The sequence below is a fragment of the Sturnira hondurensis genome, unplaced genomic scaffold, assembly GCF_014824575.4.
Source record: "Sturnira hondurensis isolate 20B ecotype Veracruz unplaced genomic scaffold, ASM1482457v3 Scaffold0008948, whole genome shotgun sequence".
NCBI lineage: Eukaryota > Metazoa > Chordata > Mammalia > Chiroptera > Phyllostomidae > Sturnira > Sturnira hondurensis.
The window spans coordinates 4,409,438-4,429,347 of NW_028081579.1; the positions used below are offsets into that span (position 1 = coordinate 4,409,438).

At 35.6% G+C, this 19,910-nt stretch overlaps 1 protein-coding gene across 13 annotated transcripts in view; it reads left to right on the forward strand.

The window, feature by feature from the left end:
• RALGAPA1 (Ral GTPase activating protein catalytic subunit alpha 1) overlaps positions 1–19,910 on the forward strand; it is a 265,494-nt gene that overhangs the window by 75,629 nt on the left and 169,955 nt on the right. For all 13 annotated transcript variants that reach the window (XM_037056449.1, XM_037056448.1, XM_037056442.1 and 10 more), the window contains exons 11-15: positions 2,155–2,352; positions 6,247–6,384; positions 13,687–13,835; positions 16,659–16,788; positions 18,742–18,979. In XM_037056449.1, coding sequence (XP_036912344.1) covers positions 2,155–2,352; positions 6,247–6,384; positions 13,687–13,835; positions 16,659–16,788; positions 18,742–18,979 — 853 coding nt within the window. The remainder of the gene's footprint in view (positions 1–2,154; positions 2,353–6,246; positions 6,385–13,686; positions 13,836–16,658; positions 16,789–18,741; positions 18,980–19,910) is intronic.

Consider the following 19,910-nt stretch of genomic DNA (forward strand, 5'->3'; position numbering starts at 1 on the left):
TTTTCATTTGTTTCAAGTGCTTTTTGATTTCTTCCTTGATCTCATTGTTGCCCCATTCATTGTTTAAGAACATGTTATTTAGCTTCCATGTCTTTGCATATTTTTCTGTGTTCTTGTGCATGATTTCTAGTTTTGTAGCAGTGTAGTCAGAGAAGATGCTTGATATGATTTGAGTCTTCTTAAATGTATCGAGACTTGTTTTGTGTCCTAATACGTGGTTTATCCTAGAAAACGTTCCATGTGCACTTGAAATGTGTGTATATTCTGCTGCTTTGGGGTGAAATGCCCTGAAGATATCAATTAAATTCATATGATCTAGTGTGTCATTTAGGGCTGCTGTCTCCTTGTTGATTTTCTGTTTGGAAGATCTATCCATTGAAGTCAATGGTGTGTTAAAATCCCCTACTATGACTGTATTTCTGTCAGTCTCTCCCTTTATGTCCATTAAGATTTGCTTCACATATTTAGGTGCTCCTATGTTGGATGTGTAAATTTTTAGTAGGGTTATATCCTTTTGTTGGAGTATTCCCTTTATGATTACGTAGTGTGCTTCTTTTCTCTTGTTGTAGCCTTGGCTTTAAAGTCTGTTTTTGTCTGACAGAAATATTGTTACCCCAGCTTGTATTCTTTTTTTATTTACGTGAAATAATCATTTTCCATCCCTTTACTTTTGGTCTGTGTCTGTCTTTCATTCTGAGGTGGTCTCTTGGAGGCAGCGTATATATGGGTCTTGTTTTCTTATCCTTTCGGCTACCTTGTCTTTTGATTGCAGTATTTAAGCCATTTACATTTTAAGTGGTTATTGATACATATTTAGTGCTGGTTTATTTTTCAACTATTTTCTTTCATTTTTCTCCTTCCTTTTTTCTTCCTTCTTCTTTCTTCTACTTCTTCTTTTTCTCCGCCCCCTCCTCCTCTTCACCCCCTTCCTCTTCCTTTTGCTCTTCCTCCTAAAGCAAGCTCTTTACCTTTTGTTGCAATACTGGTTTGGTGTTAGCAAAGTCCTTTTGCTTCCTTTTGTCTAGGAGGCTCTTTATCTCTTCTTCAGTTTTAGATGATAGCCTTGCTGTGTAAAGTAGCCTTGGTGTAGGTTCTTGCTTTTCATTACCTCAAATATTTCACACCACCTTCTGACCTGAAATGGTTTGTTGAGAAATTAGGTGTCAGTCCAATGGGAGCTCCTGTGTAGGAAACTACTATTCCTGCGGCTTTTTAGATTGTCACTTTGTCTTTAAGTTTCACCATTTTAATTATGATGTTTCTTGATGTGGTGACATGGACACCAACCATGTCATTATGAATGAAATGAGACTTTCCCATGGACTACCGAGTTTGGTGGAAGAAAAGGGACAGCATGGCTTTCCTTTCAAGGGGAGCCAAAGCCTTGGCCCTTCCCATGACTGGCCTTTATTGGGTTTCTCGGCACATTATGTGATGGTCCTCATTTACTATGCACAGGTTGCTTTAGGTGGTTACCTTTTACAGAAAACAAAGGTGCCAGTGCTGCTAATCATATCACAGGAGAGGGATATTTGCAAATGAAAAGGCTAAAGTGGTTGAACCAGTTACATTCCTCCTTGGAAGGTTTAGCATGGATTTTAGGAAGTTACTTTGCAGTAAATGTATGCCACTGGGGGCTGGGCCCATGCCACACAAAATGGTCTCCTACAATGTGGGCCTTTTAGTGCCATCTTGTTTGGGGATGGAAACAGCCCTTTTGCGCCTTTGCACTTTCTAGAAGTCTCAGTGTGGTGATGTGTGTTCAGTTCATCATTCAGGATGATTTTTCTATAATTTAGTTGTAATTCCAGTTTGGTCCTAAAGGAAGTTAATGTGGCTTCCTCTCACTCTGCCGCCATATTGGTTCCCCCCAAAGTTTTCATAAAACAAGTAATATTTTCATTTTGAGATAAATAACATGAATGAAAGAAATCTTTGCACTTGAAATCAGTCTCTACCAAAGCATTTCTGTCTTAGTGTATTTATAAATTATTTGGAGACAAAAGGCTTTTTTGACAATGAATTGGTTCACTTTAATTCTTTAAAACTTATTTATATCATGTTTTATAACAAAATAGAAATGCTTGTATTAGTAGTGTTTGGCAAAGTAAAAGGTAGCTAAAAAGTACTGCTTTCTGTACTTTTTTTCACTAGGCATTTTTACTGCCAATTTGTGAAGCAGCAGCTATGAGAAAAGTGGTAAAAGTATATCAAGAATGGATTCAGCAAGACGAAAAACCTTTGTTCATGCAAGAACCTGAAGAAATTGTGATTTCTTCTTCAGACTTACCTTGCATTGACAATGTCACAGACCATGATATTTCAATGGAAGAAGGAGAAAAGAGAGAAGAGGTAAAATGATATGGCTTATATATTTTATTATATGTTTAAAAGATTAGATTTCCACAGAGGTGTAACTTTAATACATATATACTTAGTAAATGGGAAGGTAAAGATGCCATTAGTATATTTGTAATTTTGATGATATAACAGTTACCTCAGTACCATGTCCCAAAGCTCTTTGATGTCACAACTTTAAACATAATTAATATTGAGGTTATATAATAATACTTTATGTCATTTTCTAGATCAAAATTAGATGCTATTGTAAAAGGTGTAATGTTTGTAACTGTGGTTGTAAATCAAAATGGGTGTTGTAATACATACCATATTTTTCGAATGATAAGATGCACCCTTCCCTCCCCCGCCTAAATTTGGGAGGAATAATGGTTGTTAATGCTGCTGTTGAGTTCTGTTTACATTTACATTGGTGGAATATTATGTTATTTATGTTATTAAATATTTTACCACATTTTTTGCTTCAAAATTTTTTTTTCTATTTTCCTCTAAAACCTAGGTGCGTCTTATGGTCCAAAAAATACAGTATCTCTTAGACTGATTACCAAACTATGGTTTCTTCTTGCCTGGCTTATTCTAGGATTGGGTACTTAGCACAAACCAGAATATTCAGAATTATTTCTTGAAAATTTTTGTATTGATGCCAATTTCAGCATTAAAAAACACTGATGTATTAAGTCATTTGATCTGTGATAAGAATAACTGGAGATAACTCAATGGGGAAAATAGAGTAGAAGTAGAAAAGGAATAAAATAAATTCCTTTTATTTCTTTAGCCTGAATAATTCTTGTCCTTTGGTTGTTTAACTATTGTCATAGGTCAAGTTCTCACCAAAAATGAGAGTCTGGTATTGACATGTAACTTTTTAAATCCAGATAGGAGCAATTTGATAATGTTTATTCACCTTAGTGGTTCATTTAATATTACCAGTAGAATTTATCAGGATATTAATCTAGAATGAGCAGGCCACATTCTACAGGGATTCAGTGAATCAGTACTTACATATATGTATATGTCTGGATACAGGAAAATTTGTGTATGAGACATGTGTAATAAATGTATACATATATTTATTTGTAGAGCTCCCTCCCCTGTGTCTAGGAAGGGGGGAAATGTAACTAAGAAATATAATTGAAGTAAATAAAATTAACGATGTAAATTATAATATAATATTTGCAGTTCTATTTGTTATACACCAACAAAAATATCCAATTTTGGCATCAAGTTAGGAGATAAACTATCAGTCTAAGTAATTTGTTTTCCTCCAATTTTGAATCATGAATGTATACCTTAGGACTGAGCCTCTTGTGTGTCATTTACTATCCTTACATAAAAATAATAGGTAATATAAGCTATCTACATACATAATTGAAAAACAAGCAGTTGAAAGAGGGAGACAGGCAGGCAGGAAAGAACGAAGCAGGGTGAGATAGGTGTGTTGTATAGGTGTGTTCATTCTGCTGTTTACTCAGATACTGTAGCCAGTGTTGCCATTAGAGATGTGATTTTTTAAAATGCCAGAAACTCTTGCTAATGGCATGAGCCAAAAGCAAAAGTTAGAAGCATTCACTGATATTTTTGATAATTCAGTATATTTAAAAAATCATTTAAAATTAGACATTAGGCCCTGGCTGGTGTAGCTCAGTGGATGAGCTCAGGCCTGCAAACCAAAGCATCACCAGTTTGATTCCCAGTCAGGGCACATGCCTGGGTTGCAGGCCATATCCCCAGTATGGGGTGTGCTAGGAGCAACCACACATTGATGTTTCACTCCCTCTTGCTCCCTCCCTTTCCCATTTCTCTAAAATAAATAAATTAAATTAAATAAATAAATAAAATAAAATTAGACATTAATTTTAAAATGGAGTTAACTTATAGATTCAGATAATTTTATAATTTTTTAATGTGTGTGAGACATTCGTAAGACATACTGGATACAGGAGCGTTTGTGTTATGTGCAGGCTCTCATGCATCTTGTATGTTTAGCATTCCATTAAAAATGTCAGTAGTATTATCAATTCTTATGGCAACAAAACACTCAACAAATGTCAGGGTGTCCTGTAAAACATGATAATGCCCGTACAGTGATCCCTCACCTATCCCGGAGTTACGTTCCAGAGACCCCCAAGATAGGTGAAAATCTGGGAAGTAGCAGTGTTATATTTACTTTATTATTTATGTATATTTTAAGGCTTTATAAACCCTTCCCACACTCCTATAAACCTTTCCCACTCTTTTATAAATACTTCATATGCTTTTAAACACTTTCTACACTCTTAAACCTACATAATTTTAACATAAAATTCTATATGGGTACTCACCAGTGAAGTATACATCATCCCTCGCTGTATCGCAGTTCACTTATTGCAGCTTTACTGTATTGCAGGTTTTTCAAAGCCCACGATACAGTGAAGCCGCAATAAGTGAACTGCACTATATCGAGGGATGAGTGTATTTAGAACCGTGTTGGAGATACAAGCATGGAAAGACATCATTTCTACCTTCACATAACTTAATGGTTTAGCAAGAACACAAATATGCAAAATAATTAATATAAAACAATATTATTGCTGTAACTAGAGTGTGGAAAAGGGAAATATCTGACTGCTTAGGGAAGACTTCATGGAGGAGGTAGTATAATGTGAAGAATAGGTAACAAATGGGAAAGGAACCACATGGTGTGAATAGAATCTACAAGATGTGAGAAACATTGAAAATATTTTCATCTGGCTGTAGTTAAGAACAGGTGGGAAGGAATGATAGATAGGGTATATGAGCTAGGCAAGAACTAGACTCTATTCAGTGATTTGTATGTCAATGTAATGGACTTTAATTATATTCTAGACACTGGAAAACCTTTGAAGGACTATAAGTAGAAGAATGGCATGGATAGTTACATATTTTAGGAGGAGTATACTAAATCTAGAATGATTGGAGGCAGGGAGACTAGTTAGGAAGTTTTAGCAAAGTTCAGAAGGGAAATGACAAGTATCTGATATATGTGTAGATAGGACATGGCAGTTGCAATGAGGATATAAGGTAGAAGACCGATACATAAGCTTCTTTGGTGGTAAAACCAATATGCCTTCATGATTAAATTAGCTGAGAGCAATGAGGAGGTGTCCCAAGTTTCTTTCTTTGGTAAACAGGGCACACTTGAATAGGAATTTAAAGTGTTTGTGGTAGCCGACTTGGCTAGAAAGGTTGGGGGGAAGTGAGGGGGAAGGGAGGCATGGATAATAAACAGATTTTTAAACATCTTGAGTTTGAGGTGCCTGTGGATCACTCTGGGAGAATTATCCAGAAGATTACCTTACTCTAGGAGTATGGAGCTTAAGACAAAGGTATATACTAGACCATGGTATATGGTTTTGGCTTCTTGGAGCTGACTGAGTTCAGTGCTGTTTCTGGTAATGGCAGAGTGTGTACTTTGTATTAGACTAAACCTCCTGTATAAGCTGTAGACAAACTTTTTAAAGAAGAGCAATGTGAAGATACTGGTGAGTGACCAAAAGCTGAAAGAAACCAGAGAGGAACTTTAAAAACAGGAACAACATTGTTGAATGAATTTTGCGCGGCTTTTCACCTGAGGGAAACCCCTAGTCTGCAAGACTTTCAGCACCTAAAACTCAAGCAGAAAGCTGCTGTTGTAGTGGTTTCAAGTATCAGTATTCTATCTTAGGATAACAGTTTTTTACTGATCTTAAGTAGGATAAATAGAAGCTATTTTCTATCTTATTTATGATATGTAGAATCTGGTATTTACAAGACATCTGTTTTGAGAAGATGCTTAGCAGTGGGATCCATTAATTTCCAGTTTACTTCAACTTACTGACTTGTCGTAGCATTCTTAATTAATCATATTAAAAACTTGGTATTTTGCTTCAGGAAAATGGGACCAATATTGCTGATCACGTTCTAAATTCCACTTGGGCAAAAAATGGCGCCTACCAAGATGCTCTTCATAATGCCTCTGAAGAAGCCACAGAACAAAGTATACGAGCTGGTACCCAAGCAGTTTTGCAGGTGGATCACTCTTTGATTTTTTTTTTAAATAAAATTATCATGGCTTTCTTATGTATGTGATTTTTTGCATGTGAGAGAACTTCTGTGGGATGTAAACCTAGAAGTAGAATTAGTGGGTTGGAGGATTTGTACATTAGCTTTACTGTTACTGCCAAATTGTTTTCCGACATGGTTATAATCATGGACATTCCCTTCAGTAGCATTTGTGAGTTCTCGTTTCCTTATCATCTTCACCGTAACTTGTATAGTCAGATTTTAAGTTTTGCTGCTCTTATATATGTGAATGGTTACCTCATTTTTTAAGTTTGTGTTTTCCTGTTTTACCTTTTCTTCATCAACCTGAAATTAAGCATCTTTTTTAATCTATGAATTGTATATGCATATGTTATTTTAAAACTATGTTAGGTGGTTTTTTTCTTATTCATCATAGGAGTTCATTATAATCTTTTTTTAAATCAGACTATTCTTGTCAAGACCACATGTGACTTCCACATTGTTAAATCAAATGGACATTTTACAATCCTAATTTTATTAGACTAGTCAGGAGCATTTTACATGATAGACCATTGCCCTCCCTATTGAAAGCCTTCTTCATTTGGCTTTTAAAAAACGTACCTTTCTATTTTCCTCTCAACTCACTGGCTACTTCTAAGATTTTTTTTTTACTGTTTTTTCTCATATCTCCCAGACCTTTTCCTGTTGAAGTGTCCAGGACTCAGTTTTTGAATCAGTTCATTTATTTTTGTCCAGTCCTGTAGCTTCAAATGTTATTTATAGGCTGCAACTTACGTATGTTACCTTTAGTCTGAGATCTCTCATCTGAATTCTTGAGTCGCGAACTCTATTCAGAGGCCAAGTAGGCATCATCACTTGGATAGCTAATAGACATCGCAAACTAGGCATGTCTTAGAACTTGGCTTCTGATCTTGACAAGTGTGCTTTTCCTCATTTCATTTAATGACAGCTCTGTTTTCTAGTTGCTTGGGCCATCTTATTTTCTATCTTTCATTTATATCTAACATCTAATTTGACAACAAATCCTGTCTTCAGAATGTATGCAGAATTTCACTACCTTCCAGTACTCACACTACCTCTTGTGTCTAAGCATTTATAATCTTTCATATGGATTATTATAGTAAACTTTTAATTTTTTTTTGCTTCTGCTCTTGCCAACCCATTACCCTGGTAATATTCTCAAAATAGTAGCCAAAGCGACCCTGTAAAATACAGGTCAGATCATGTCATTTTTCTTCTTAAAACCTTCTGATAAGTTTATCATTAAGCATAAAAACAGCAGTTTTGCTAATGGTCTATAAGGCTTTATTTACATCATTGCTTCTCAGGGTGTAATCCATAGACTGACTAGTTAGTTGTGGCCCACAACATAATTACAGAATTGAGAGTAAGTTTTAGAAACTCAGTTAACTGAATACCTGTTGATTGTGATGAAAGTTGGGGCTTGTGAGTCTTGTATTTACTTTTGCCGATTAGTTCACTTTTAATCATACTTTGATTTAATCATAGTATTACTCTGCAAAAGAATGGATAAAGAATTTTGTTCTTTTACCACTGGTAGTGTGAGAATCTCTGCTCTACCTGCTCTGTCTCTGTTTCTTAAAATATTTCCTACTGCTTTTTCCCCCTTTACTTTATTTTTTCAAATTATATTTTATTATGCTATTACAGTTCTCTCAGTTTTTCTCCATTTGCCCCCTCCACTAAGCACCCCCACTCCCTCAGGCAATACCCACAGAATGGTCATGTCCATGGGTCAGGAATATAAGTGACCGGGGGCTAGTCTTTGGCTACTCCATTTGCTGTACTGTACTTTACATCCCAATGGCAGTTCTCTAACTACCTATTTGTACTTCTTAATCCCCTCACCTCTTCACCCATTCCCGCCACACCTCAGCCATCTGGCAATACTCTCTATCCATGAATCTGTTTCTGTTCCTTTTGTTTGTTTAGTTTGTTTTTTAGATCAGTTGTTGATAAAGTATTTACTTCCATTTCATTGTTCATAGTTTTGATCTTCTTTTTCTTAAGTAAGTCCCTTTAACATTTCATGTGATAAGGGCTTGATAATGATGAACTCCTCTAGCTTTGTTCTTGAGTAGGAAGCTCTCTATCTGCCATTAGATTATAAATCATATCTTGGCTGTAGGTCCCTGTTTTTCATGACTTTATATATTTCTTGTTTTAATTTATTTTTAATATATTTTATTGAATATGCTATTACAGTTGTCCCATTTTCCTCCTTTCATTTCCCTCCACCTTGTACATACTCTCCCACCCATATTCCCCCCTTTAGTTCATGTCCGTATGTCATAAGTTCTTTAGCTTCTACATTTTCCTTACTATTCTTGCCCACCCTCTGTCTATTTTCTACCTATCCTCTATGCTACTTATTCTCTGTACCTTTTCCCGCCTCTCTCCTTCTCCCACTCCCCTGTTGCTAACCCTCCATGTGATCTCCATTTCTGTGGTTTTGTTCCTGTTCTAGTTGTTTGCTTAGTTTGCTTTTGCTTTTGTTTTTGTTTTAGGTATAGTTAATGATTGTGAGTTTGCTGTCATTTTACTGTACATATTTTTTAATCTGCTTTTTCTCAGATAAATCCCTTTAACATTTCATATACATAATAAGGGCTTGTTGATGATGAACTCCTTTAACTTGACCTTATCTGGGGAGCACTTTATCTGCCCTTCCATTCTAAATGAAAGCTTTGCTGGAGAGAGCAATCTTGGATGTAGGTCTTTGGATTTCATGACTTGGAATACTTCCTTCCAGCCCCTTCTTGCCTGCAAGGTCTCCTTTGAGAAATCAGCTAACAGTCTGATGGGAACTCCTTTGTAGGTAACTGTTTCCTTTTCTCTTGCTGCTTCTAGGATTCTCTCCTTTATTTTAATCTTGGCTAATGTAATTATGAAGTGCCATAGTGTGTTCCTTCTTGGGTCCAACTTCTTTGGGATTCTCTGAGCTTCCTGGACTTCCTGGAAGTCTATTTTCTTGGCCAGATTGGGGAAGTTCTCCTTTATTATTTGTTCAAATAAGTTTTCCACTTGTTGCTGTTTCTCTTCCCCTTCTGGTACCCCTATAATTTGGATGTTGGAATGGTTAAAGTTGTCCTGGAGGTTCCTAAGCCTCTCCTCATTTTTTTTGAATTCTTATTTCTCCATTCTTTTCTTTTTGGTTGTTTCTTCCTTCTGGTCCACTCCATTGATTTGAGTCCCAGATTTTTTTTCTATCAGTATTGGTTCCCTGTAAATTTTCCTTTATTTCATTTAACGTAGACTTCATTTTTTTTCATCTAATTTGCAACCAAATTCAACCAATTCTGTGAGCATCCTGATCACCAGTGTTTTGAACTGTGCATCTGATAGGTTGGCTATCTCTTCATCACTTAATTGTATTTGTTCTGGAGCTTTGATCTTTTCTTTCATTTGGGCCATTTTTTTTGTCTTGATGCACCTGTTATGTATGAGGGGTGGAACCCTGGGCGTTCACCAGGGCGGGGCAGCCCACATGGCTGTGTTGTGACACTATATGTGGGGCGGGGTCGAGAGGGAACAGTGATGCTTGCTTTGCTCTCTGTCAGGTTTCAGTCCCTTCTGTCGCTTCCCCCAAGCAAACTGGGCCCTTTGGTGCTGATTCCCATGTGGGTTGGCTTATGTATGTTCTAGGACCCTGTAGGTCTCTCCAACGAACTCTCCTGTGAGGCTGGGAATCTCTCCCCCTGCCTTAACCCCCACAGAGTTTTTTAATTGGTGTTTGGGAGCTTTATTTCCCCAAGCTGGGTTGGGTGGTCTGTCTTGCTCCCCAGTTTCACCTGGTTTATCTGTGCATGAATGTGGAACCGCCAGTCAGCCAGTCTACTTGCCCACCGTGCCCCTCCGCAGTCCACTGCCTCACTGGGTCTGCCCATTTCCACCCCTGCCCAGGTCCATAAGCCACCACTTTCTTTGCTGTGACCCTTCTCCACCCGGCTGCCTGATCCCGCCCTTCCTACTGGTCTGGATGAATGTGTCTATTCTAACTCCTTGGTTATCAGACTTCCATATAGTTCAATTTTCTGTCAGTTCTGGTTGCTTTTTTGTTTCTAAATTTTTGTTGTCCTTATTTTGGTTGTGCGGCACAGTGTGTCTACCTATGCCTCCATCTTCTCTGGAATGACTTTATATATTTCTTACCAATCACTTCTAGCTTGCAAAGTTTCCTGTGAGAATTCAGCTCACAGTCTTATGGGAACTCCTTTGTAGGTGAATAACTGCTTTTATCTTGCTACTTTTAAGATTCTCTCTTTATTTTTAACCTTTGGCATTTTAATTATGATGTGTCTTGGAGTGAGGCTCTTTATATCCATCTTTTTAGGGTTCTATGTGCTTCCTGAACTTACATGTCTATTTCCTTCACCAAGTTAGGGAAGTTTTCTTTCAATAATTTTTTTCAAATAGATATCCAGTTTCTTGCTTTTCTCTTCTTGTGGCATCACTATGATGCGAATGCTAGACCTCTTGATGTTGTCCCAGAGGCTGCTTATCCTATCCTCATTTTATGTGGATTCTTTTTTTCTTCTTGTTATTAGTGATTGTTTTTTGCTTCCTTTTGTTTCAAATGATTGATTTGGTTCTCGGCTGTCCACTGTGCTGTTGTTTCTCTATAAATTCTTCTTTATTTCAATTAGTGTATCCTTTGTTTCTGGCTGGATCTTTTTTAAAATATATTTTAGTTATTTATTTTTAGACAGAGGGAAGAGGAAGGAGAAAGAGAGGGAGAGAAACATCATTATGTGCTCACTTCTCACACGCCCCCTGCAGGGGACCTAGCCTGAAACCCAGGCATGTGCTCTGACTGGGTATCGAACTAGCGGTACTTTAGTTCACAGTCCAGCACTCAATCCACTGATCCACAGCAGCCAGGACTGGCTGGATCTTTTTTATGCTGTTAAGATCCTCACTAAGTTCCTTGAACATCCTTTTAACTAGTGTTTTGGACACTGCATCTGATAAATCACTTTTTTCCATTTTGTTTAGTTCCTTTTTTCTGGATTTTTTATCTGTTCTTTTATTTGGACCATGTTACTTTTCTCCTCATTTTGGCAGCTTTCCTCTGTTTATTTCTGTGTATTTGGTAGAACTACTATAACTCCATGTCTTGGTGATGTTACCTAATATAGTAACTGTCCTGTACCATTGGTGGCACAGCCTTCCCTATTACTGAAGCTAGGGACTCAAGGTGTACCCATTGTATGGGATGAGTACACTTTTCTCTTGTAGTTGAGCCTTGATTGCTATTGGCAGGTTGATGGGGGAGGGATTACCAAGGCCAGTCAGCTGCAAGGACTGGCTACGACCACTTACCACCAACCTCTGCCCTCCTTGGAGGATCAGGTGTGCAGGAGGAGCATGGGTGGTGGTGCTCCAGGATGGCCCAGATGAAAGAACAGATCGAAACTCCTGAAAAAGAACTGAGCAAAATGGAGATAGTCAGTCTACCAGATGCAGAGTTCAAAATACTGGTGATAAGGATGGTGAGAGTATTCACTGAGTGTAGCAAACACAAAAAGGAAGATATGAAGATTACACTAAGTGAAATAAAGAAAAATACACAGGGGATAAACAGTCAAGGGAAGGAAGTCAGAGTGCAAATCAATGATTTGGAACATAAGGAAGAAATAAACATCCAATTGGAACACAATGAAGAAACAAGAATTCAAAAAAGTGAGGAGAGGCTGAGGAACCTCTGGGACAACTTTAAGCACTCCAACATCTGAATCATCGGGGTGCCAGAAGGAGAAGAGGAAGAAGGTGAAATTGAAAATGTATTTGAAGAAAGAATGAAAGAAAACTTACCTAATTTGGTGAAGGAAATAGACATGCACATCCAGGAAGCACAGAGAGCCCCAAACAAGTTGGACCCAGAGAAGACCACACCAAGACACATCATAATTAAAATGCCAAAGGTTAAACATAAAGAGAGAATTTTAAAAGCAGCAAGAGAAAAGCAGAGGGTTACCTACATGGAGTTCCCATAAGATTGTCGACTGATTTCTTAAAAAAAAAAAAAAGCTATTCAGGTAAGACCTATTCAAAGCAAGGAATGGAAAGCAAGCAAATCTTGACCAGGATCACTGTATCCAGCAAAACTGTCATTCAGAACTGAAGGTATATTAAGTGCTTCCCAGACAAGGTAAAGCTAAAGAGTTAATCATCACCAAGCCTTTATTATATGAAATGTTAAAGGAACTTATCTAAGAAAAAGAAGAAGATCAAAACTATGAACAGAAAATGACAACAAACTTACAACTGTCAACAACTGAATCTAAAAAAGAAAAACAGACTAAACAACTATAACTGGAACAGAATATAGATATGAAGATCATGTGAAGGGTTATCAGCTGGGAAGGAGAAGAGGAAGGATGGGGGAAAAGATACAGGGAATAAGAAGCATAATTGGTAGGTACAAAATAAACGGAGGTTAAGAATAGTATAGGAAATGGAAAAGCAAAGAACTTACATGTACGAATCGTGGATATGAACAAAGGTCAGGGTGGTTGCTGGAGGAGAGAGTGGTATGGGGTGGGAGGGTAAAGGGGAAAATAAATTGGGACAACTGTAATAGCAAAACTAGTAAAGTATTTTTGAAAAAGACTAGCCATTTATATGTAAAATCAGTTAACAATTTGGGTGGACCAGTAAGTTGGGTGGGATGGAGTCTCAGGGGTTGTCCAGGTTGGAGTAAGCAGTGTTAACTAGGGTGATTGAGTGTCAGATAGGGCACCCACCTGCTGTGGCTCTGTGGATGGAGGGCTCAGAAATGGGATTGTAACAGACAGTCTCTTTGTGCAGTCTGTTATTACCTAAACAGATCTATAGATGGAGCCAAAAAATGTAGAAAGAGAAAATCTTTGAACACCTCACAGAGAAAATTCTTGATTTAGGAAGCATTTGTATTCTAAATTATTTGTATTTTTTATTGTTCATTTCATTTTATGAGAGCAATACGGTTATTATAATTAAAGCTTTTGGTTTAAAAAATGTTTTGTTTTCTTTTTTAGTGCAGCCATGCCTAATAGTAATTTAGTATTTGTCTAGGTAAATAAAGCAATACACAGATTTAATGAGTTTAAATCTCAGGTATCAAGCTGCTTGTAGAAGTAGTTATATATATACTCAACTTACAGTCTTATACTTTTAAGTTCATTACAGATCACCCAGTGGTCAGCATCTTAGGGTTTTTTCTTTGATTAAGAAATTTCATGTTGAAATTCTGTAGTGAATGGCTAATGATTTCTTTTGTCGTAGGTGTTTATTATAAACTCATCAAATATATTTCTTCTGGAACCTGTAAATGAAATAAAAAGTCTTCTGGATGAGCACACAGATATGTGTAAACGCATTCTTAATATTTATCGGTTCATGGTTGTACAAGTATCAATGGACAAAAAGACTTGGTAAAAAACTTTATTCTTTGTGTTTTTTATATTGTGTGTGAGTGTGGTAATTTTTAGAGGAATAGTGTCTGTGAACAGGGCTTGTTATATTGCAGAGGCTTCTATTGAATAAATGAATAAATACAACATTTTATATAGTAATCATGTTGACAGTAGTTTCCTTCACTTTATGTCAACATCTTTAATCAAACTTCTAGAAAACCACTTGGCTTATCTTTATAAAGTGGACTTACAATGGCCTCCTACATCCCTACAATGAACACATGCATGCATGTGTGAATGAATGAATAAGTAAATTATTGAATGTATGAATGCCTGATTCCTCAACCTCACATTTAAGGCTAAGGCCATGTACAGGCAGGTGCTTGCTTTAATTTCTAGCCCTTTCTCAAGCCTAAACCACCCTGAAGGGTGAGATTCTGCCTCCCTGCTTTATTGTATTGTTTTTTCCTGAGCAAAAAACAATCCTGAACTTCCTATACAGTGTCTAATTCCTGCCACCTTCCATAACTATCCTTAGATTTCATCTTCCTTTTTCTACATATCCTTGTATTTTTCCTAATTCTTTAATTCTGCAATAGCAGTATATCTGTTTTAGTTGTCAAAATTGTCTTAATCCCTAAATTACTTGCATAGAATTTGTGTTTGGGTATGTATGAAAAAAATGGCTCTATTTTGAGAGGCCTTAAAAGGTATATACTATACTGATTATTTGTTTCTATGTTTTCTATATTTCTTACCATAGTACCATATGTAGTACTGGTATTCTATAGAGATGTGTTTAATTGTATGGAAAAAAATGGGTTTTGGGGGGGAAATGAGAAGGAGCTGTTCTTTAGTTTTTATAAAAATGACACATGTTCATTATTAAATTCAAACAACCAAAAGTTTTAAAAAGAAAATGAAAAGTTGCCCAAAAGCTCACTCACTAAACCACACATACAATCCCATAGTATTATGCCATGTGTGTGCACCATAACTTTCTTAACCCGTTAGCTATTGGTGGATATGTAGTTATTTCATTTTGTTGTTGGGGGAGGGTAGGGCAATGAATGTCCGTATATGTATGATTTTTCTCCTTTGACTCATTCTTAAAGAGTAGGAGTACTTAGTCAAAGAGCATGCTTAATTTTGCTATTTATGGAAAAAATGGCATTGTTTTGAAAAAGTTCTTTATTAACAGTATTAATATAGTTACACCTAGAAGTAATTATTGTTATTAACTTATTTGGAACATTTTTGTGCAAGGTATTTTTTCAAGCACTTTACATGTATTTTTAAAATTGTGGTAGCACCCTATGAGATTGATATCTTCTCTATTTTATGGTGCTTCTTAGGCACACACAGAGTAAGTAGCTTATCTTTTGTTCACACAGCTGAAATTTAAACTGATCCTTCTGACTTCAGAGCTTCACTTATTAGCCAGTAACTATACCACATTGACTCATTCTTTTGTCAGTCTGTCCTTTTTTACTTTTTAATATGCTTTTAATCATTGCTGTTGAGACAGGTTAAAGTGAGTCTTACTATGTGGAACACAAGTTTAGAATTTTTTTCTTGTTATAAATTCCCTTGAAATCATAGCATAATGAGAGATCACCGATATATTTTTATTGAATTTATAAGATTCTATGAATTAAAATCATTATAGTATTACAAAGTAAAAGGTTATCTGATACGTGAGTTAAGGTTTGACCGCAAATCAGATAAGATTTAATTGGAAATCTATACTTTATTGTGTGTGTAGTTGATTTCAAATAGTTTTTCATTTCATACAGCTAAGATGAAAGCCTGGGATTATAAATGTGGCACCTTTGCTTTTCATTTTATTAATGACTGCGTGTATTTGTTTGTTAATAAATTCAGGATGTTTTTCATTGAGTGATATTTGTCTATTTGATTTTGCCCTCATTTCCCAGAAACCCCATGGCATCTAGATATGGAATTGATTTCTGCCTCTGTCATATTTCTCACATGGACTGTTACACATATTAAGATGCCTGGAATGAGCCAGCAAATAATCTCCCAAGGAGGAGGGGGCTTTGATAGGGACTCCAGGCTGTTAACCTAACTATACACAAAACTGTAATCCCCTTGTCAGTCTCTTTCACATATGGTTGAATTACTGGTGCAAATATGGTAGCTTTATGGCCTTAGTAATAAGCATCTAGAAGAAAGAGGCAAGGTAAGGATAATATTAGGATTGTCCTGGCTTGCAGTTACACAAAGAACATAAGGGGTTAAAAAATGGCCAAACTAAAAAGGATAGAAAGAGGCAATACTCACCAGGCTCATTGTGTTCTAGTAATCTCAGTGGAGAAAAATACAATGAAAATTACATTTTAAAAATATGTAGTTTTTTAAAATTGAATTTATTGGGGTGACATTGGTTAATAAAATCATGTAGTTTTATTAACCAATTGAACATGATTTCATTCTAGATATGTGGTTTTTCTCTACAGTGTAAAGATGGACCAAGGTAGTACTATGTTGTACAGTTGGGAGGGGTTCCTCAAACAGCTCCCTAAGGTCACTACTTGATGTGGGAGGATGAGAACAGTCCCTACATTTTCACCCCAGTTTTTCAGCTTTTGCTTAAATTTTTATTGATGAGAAGGTATTATGACTAGAAATGCTTCTAAAGTGATACAGATTTATGAAGTGAAATTTTTTCAAAGAATTGTGAAAAATTGAAAACTATTTGATATTTGAGTTATTGAAAGATAATACAATTTTTAATAACAAATTTTAACTTGAAAGTTAATCATTAACCAAACGCAAATTTTACAAGAAGGAAACATTAATTAATTTTTTTACTTTAAGGGAACAGATGCTGCTTGTGTTGCTGAGAGTCACGGAGTCTGTACTGAAGATGCCATCACAAGCTTTTCTGCAGTTCCAGGGGAAAAAAAACATGACCTTGGCAGGTCGACTTGCAGGACCGCTTTTCCAGGCAATAAAAATAAATAAATACCTAGTTAGCTAGTTAGATGAGTAGATATGTATTTCTTCAAAATTCACTGGGCCCTGTGTTTGTTACCTGAGGAAAAAAAGCTTTAAATCAGAGATCATTTTATATTAAACAATGTTTTGTAGAGCTAACTTAAAAGTTGCTTTTAAAAATAGACTATTTGTCGTATAAACAAAGGTACAACCTACTATAAAACTGGAGGAAATGTCAGGCCTGAGAAAAAAGTGTTAAAATAGGCTGATGATATTTTGNTGCAGGACCGCTTTTCCAGGCAATAAAAATAAATAAATACCTAGTTAGCTAGCTAGATGAGTAGATACGTATTTCTTCAAAATTCACTGGGCCCTGTGTTTGTTACCTGAGGAAAAAAAGCTTTAAATCAGAGATCATTTTATATTAAATGATGTTTTGTAGAGCTAAATTAAAAGTTGCTTTTTAAAATAGACTATTTGTCGTATAAACAAAGGTACAACCTACTATAAAACTGGAGGAAATGTCAGGCCTGAGAAAAAAGTGTTAAAATAGGCTGATGATATTTTGTGTTGCATGCTTGTAGGATTGCAAACAGCTACAGGAGGGCTTCATGAAAAATGGCCTGATAGCTTGATCAGTTTCCAAATCTCTGGTATTGTGAGAAAGCCAAAACATTCTTTTATGTTGTTCCATAGTAATGAAAAATAGTAAACGATCCAAATTTTTACTTCTCATAAGACTTTATTCGCTTCACTTACTTACTTGAAATATCAGTGATAGTTTGATTATATAGGAATTTATATACTATGTTTGCCAACCTGAGAATAAGACACTGACTTTAAAAATGTTTTGTAGATTCTTTGGAAAATAGAAAGCATAAATATTTAAGATGACACATTAAATAAAGATACATGGATAAAATACTTCGTAGTGTCAAAGATAGGAGCTAGCTCTCTAATTCTTGACCATAAGTTTAACCATTCAAATAGCTAGCTTACCTAAAATCCTTTGATGCTAGTGAGTAATCCTTTGATACCAGCTATATTTATTATCTAAACTTGGCTTCTTTCTTCCTTTTCCTTTCTCTTTTTTAAATTTCACACTTTAAACTAACACAAAGGTGGAAGCTATAGGAAGACAAATTTTACCTTGCTATGTGGGATGACTTTTTTGTTGCCTGAACATTTAAAGATAGAGTGGAGGATCACTAGTTATTAATGTTCTGTACTGTAAACTCTGCTCATTTCACCTTTACATTTAACTTGTAAATTTATGTGAAGTCCTTAATAAAATTTGTAGAGTTCAGCTTTTGAAAAACTATTTTGTGATTTATTTCTTCAGTAGGCAGGTAAACCTTCAGCATCAGGGGTATTGGCTCATCCATAATATGTATCCTTTTATGAATAAGTTTTTGTTCAATGATTGGATTTATTATAGAACACCATTAATTCCTCTGGTGTTTTTACAATGAAATTTAATTTTATCCTTCAGTTTATATATAATTTTTCAAAAACATTTCACTGAGTTAAGTACAGAACATAGTCATATTCTGTATATAGTTAGTGATTGACTATATTGTTAGTGCTTTCTATCTTTAATTTGAGAATGTAGGGGATTTTTTTAGTTCAGTAACCATTTACTCAATAATTTCAGTGGTTGATAGTGTGGGAAATTTTCTATCTTTATAAAAAGCATTTATTTAACATTGATACAAAAGAACATAAAGGATAGCTACAATGTTAAATGGATTTCTTTTCAGTTTTGGCATCTTGTCTTAATTGCTAGAATGTTGGTATTTGGCAGTAGTTGAACTGAAATACATAGTAGATAGGAATGATTGCATGAATTACTATGTACCAAGAAAAGGTCATGATGCTACTCTGTTTTTAGGTAATTTTTTAATGATCGAGTATCTGATTCTGAACATATTTCATTGTTATTTCTGAATTTTTGCCTTTACAGACTCTTATAGTTGCCTGGATCAAAGCAAATCTAAATGTGTACATTTCCAGAGAACTTTGGGATGACTTACTCTCAGTCTTGTCATCATTGACCTATTGGGAAGAGTTAGCCACTGAGTGGTCACTGACTATGGAGACACTAACTAAAGTTTTAGCTAGAAATTTATATAGTTTGGATCTCAGTGATTTACCGTTGGATAAGCTGAGTGAACAGAAGCAAAAAAAGCACAAAGGGAAAGGTAAGAGTTGTTCACAGAGATGCTTCATATAAATTTGTTTTAGTAAAATGGTCTGAGATCAAGCCAGGGGGGGGAGGGCTGAGGTTAAAAGTCATGTTTTCTCTTCATTGTTCTCTCCTTCATTTACCCTTGAAGGTTAAACATTTCCAACAAGAAACATGCAGGTACCTTGTAATTTTTTTAAGAACCATAAAATCAATAGTAATTTTGATGTGAAATGAAGTGTCCTGTATATATCTAAATAAAGTCAAATCAATAATTCAGAATCTTAAATATTTTATTTTTAATAATCAACCAAAATGAAAATTTATAAAACACTCTCCCTTTAATCATACATAAGTTTTTTGCTGGAACTTAGCGATTTTATATTACTCTGTTTAAAAATAATTTTTTGAAAAAATTTTGAAAACATTTTCTTAGTTTTAACTAAAAGCAAACATTCTCTAGATGTGGACTATGTATCTTTCTAATGTTAAAGTGGATAGAGGGACAGAACAATGATTATATCATTAATACAAACATTTATGATGCTTGGTTAGTACTTTTTACTTTTTTAAAAATTTTAATTGTTGTTCAAGTACAGTTTTCTGCCTTTTGCCCCCATCCTGGCCCACCTCCCATTCCTCCCCACCTCCTTCCCATTTCCACCTGCCCCCTCTTGTTATTGTCCATGTGTCCTTTATACTTGTTCCTGCAAACCCTTTCCCTTTTCCCCTGAAATTCCCTCCCCTCTCACCTCTGATCACTGTTAGCATGTTCTCAATTTCAGTATCTTTGGTTATATTTTGCTTGTTTGTTTGTTTTGCTGATTAGATTCATGTTAAAGGAGTTAGTTGCTAACTAGAGATTATATCTGAGTCACATTTCACACTTAACAATCATTTGACCAACCCATTTTTTCCCCTAATTATTTTTTTCCCAAGTAGCTATT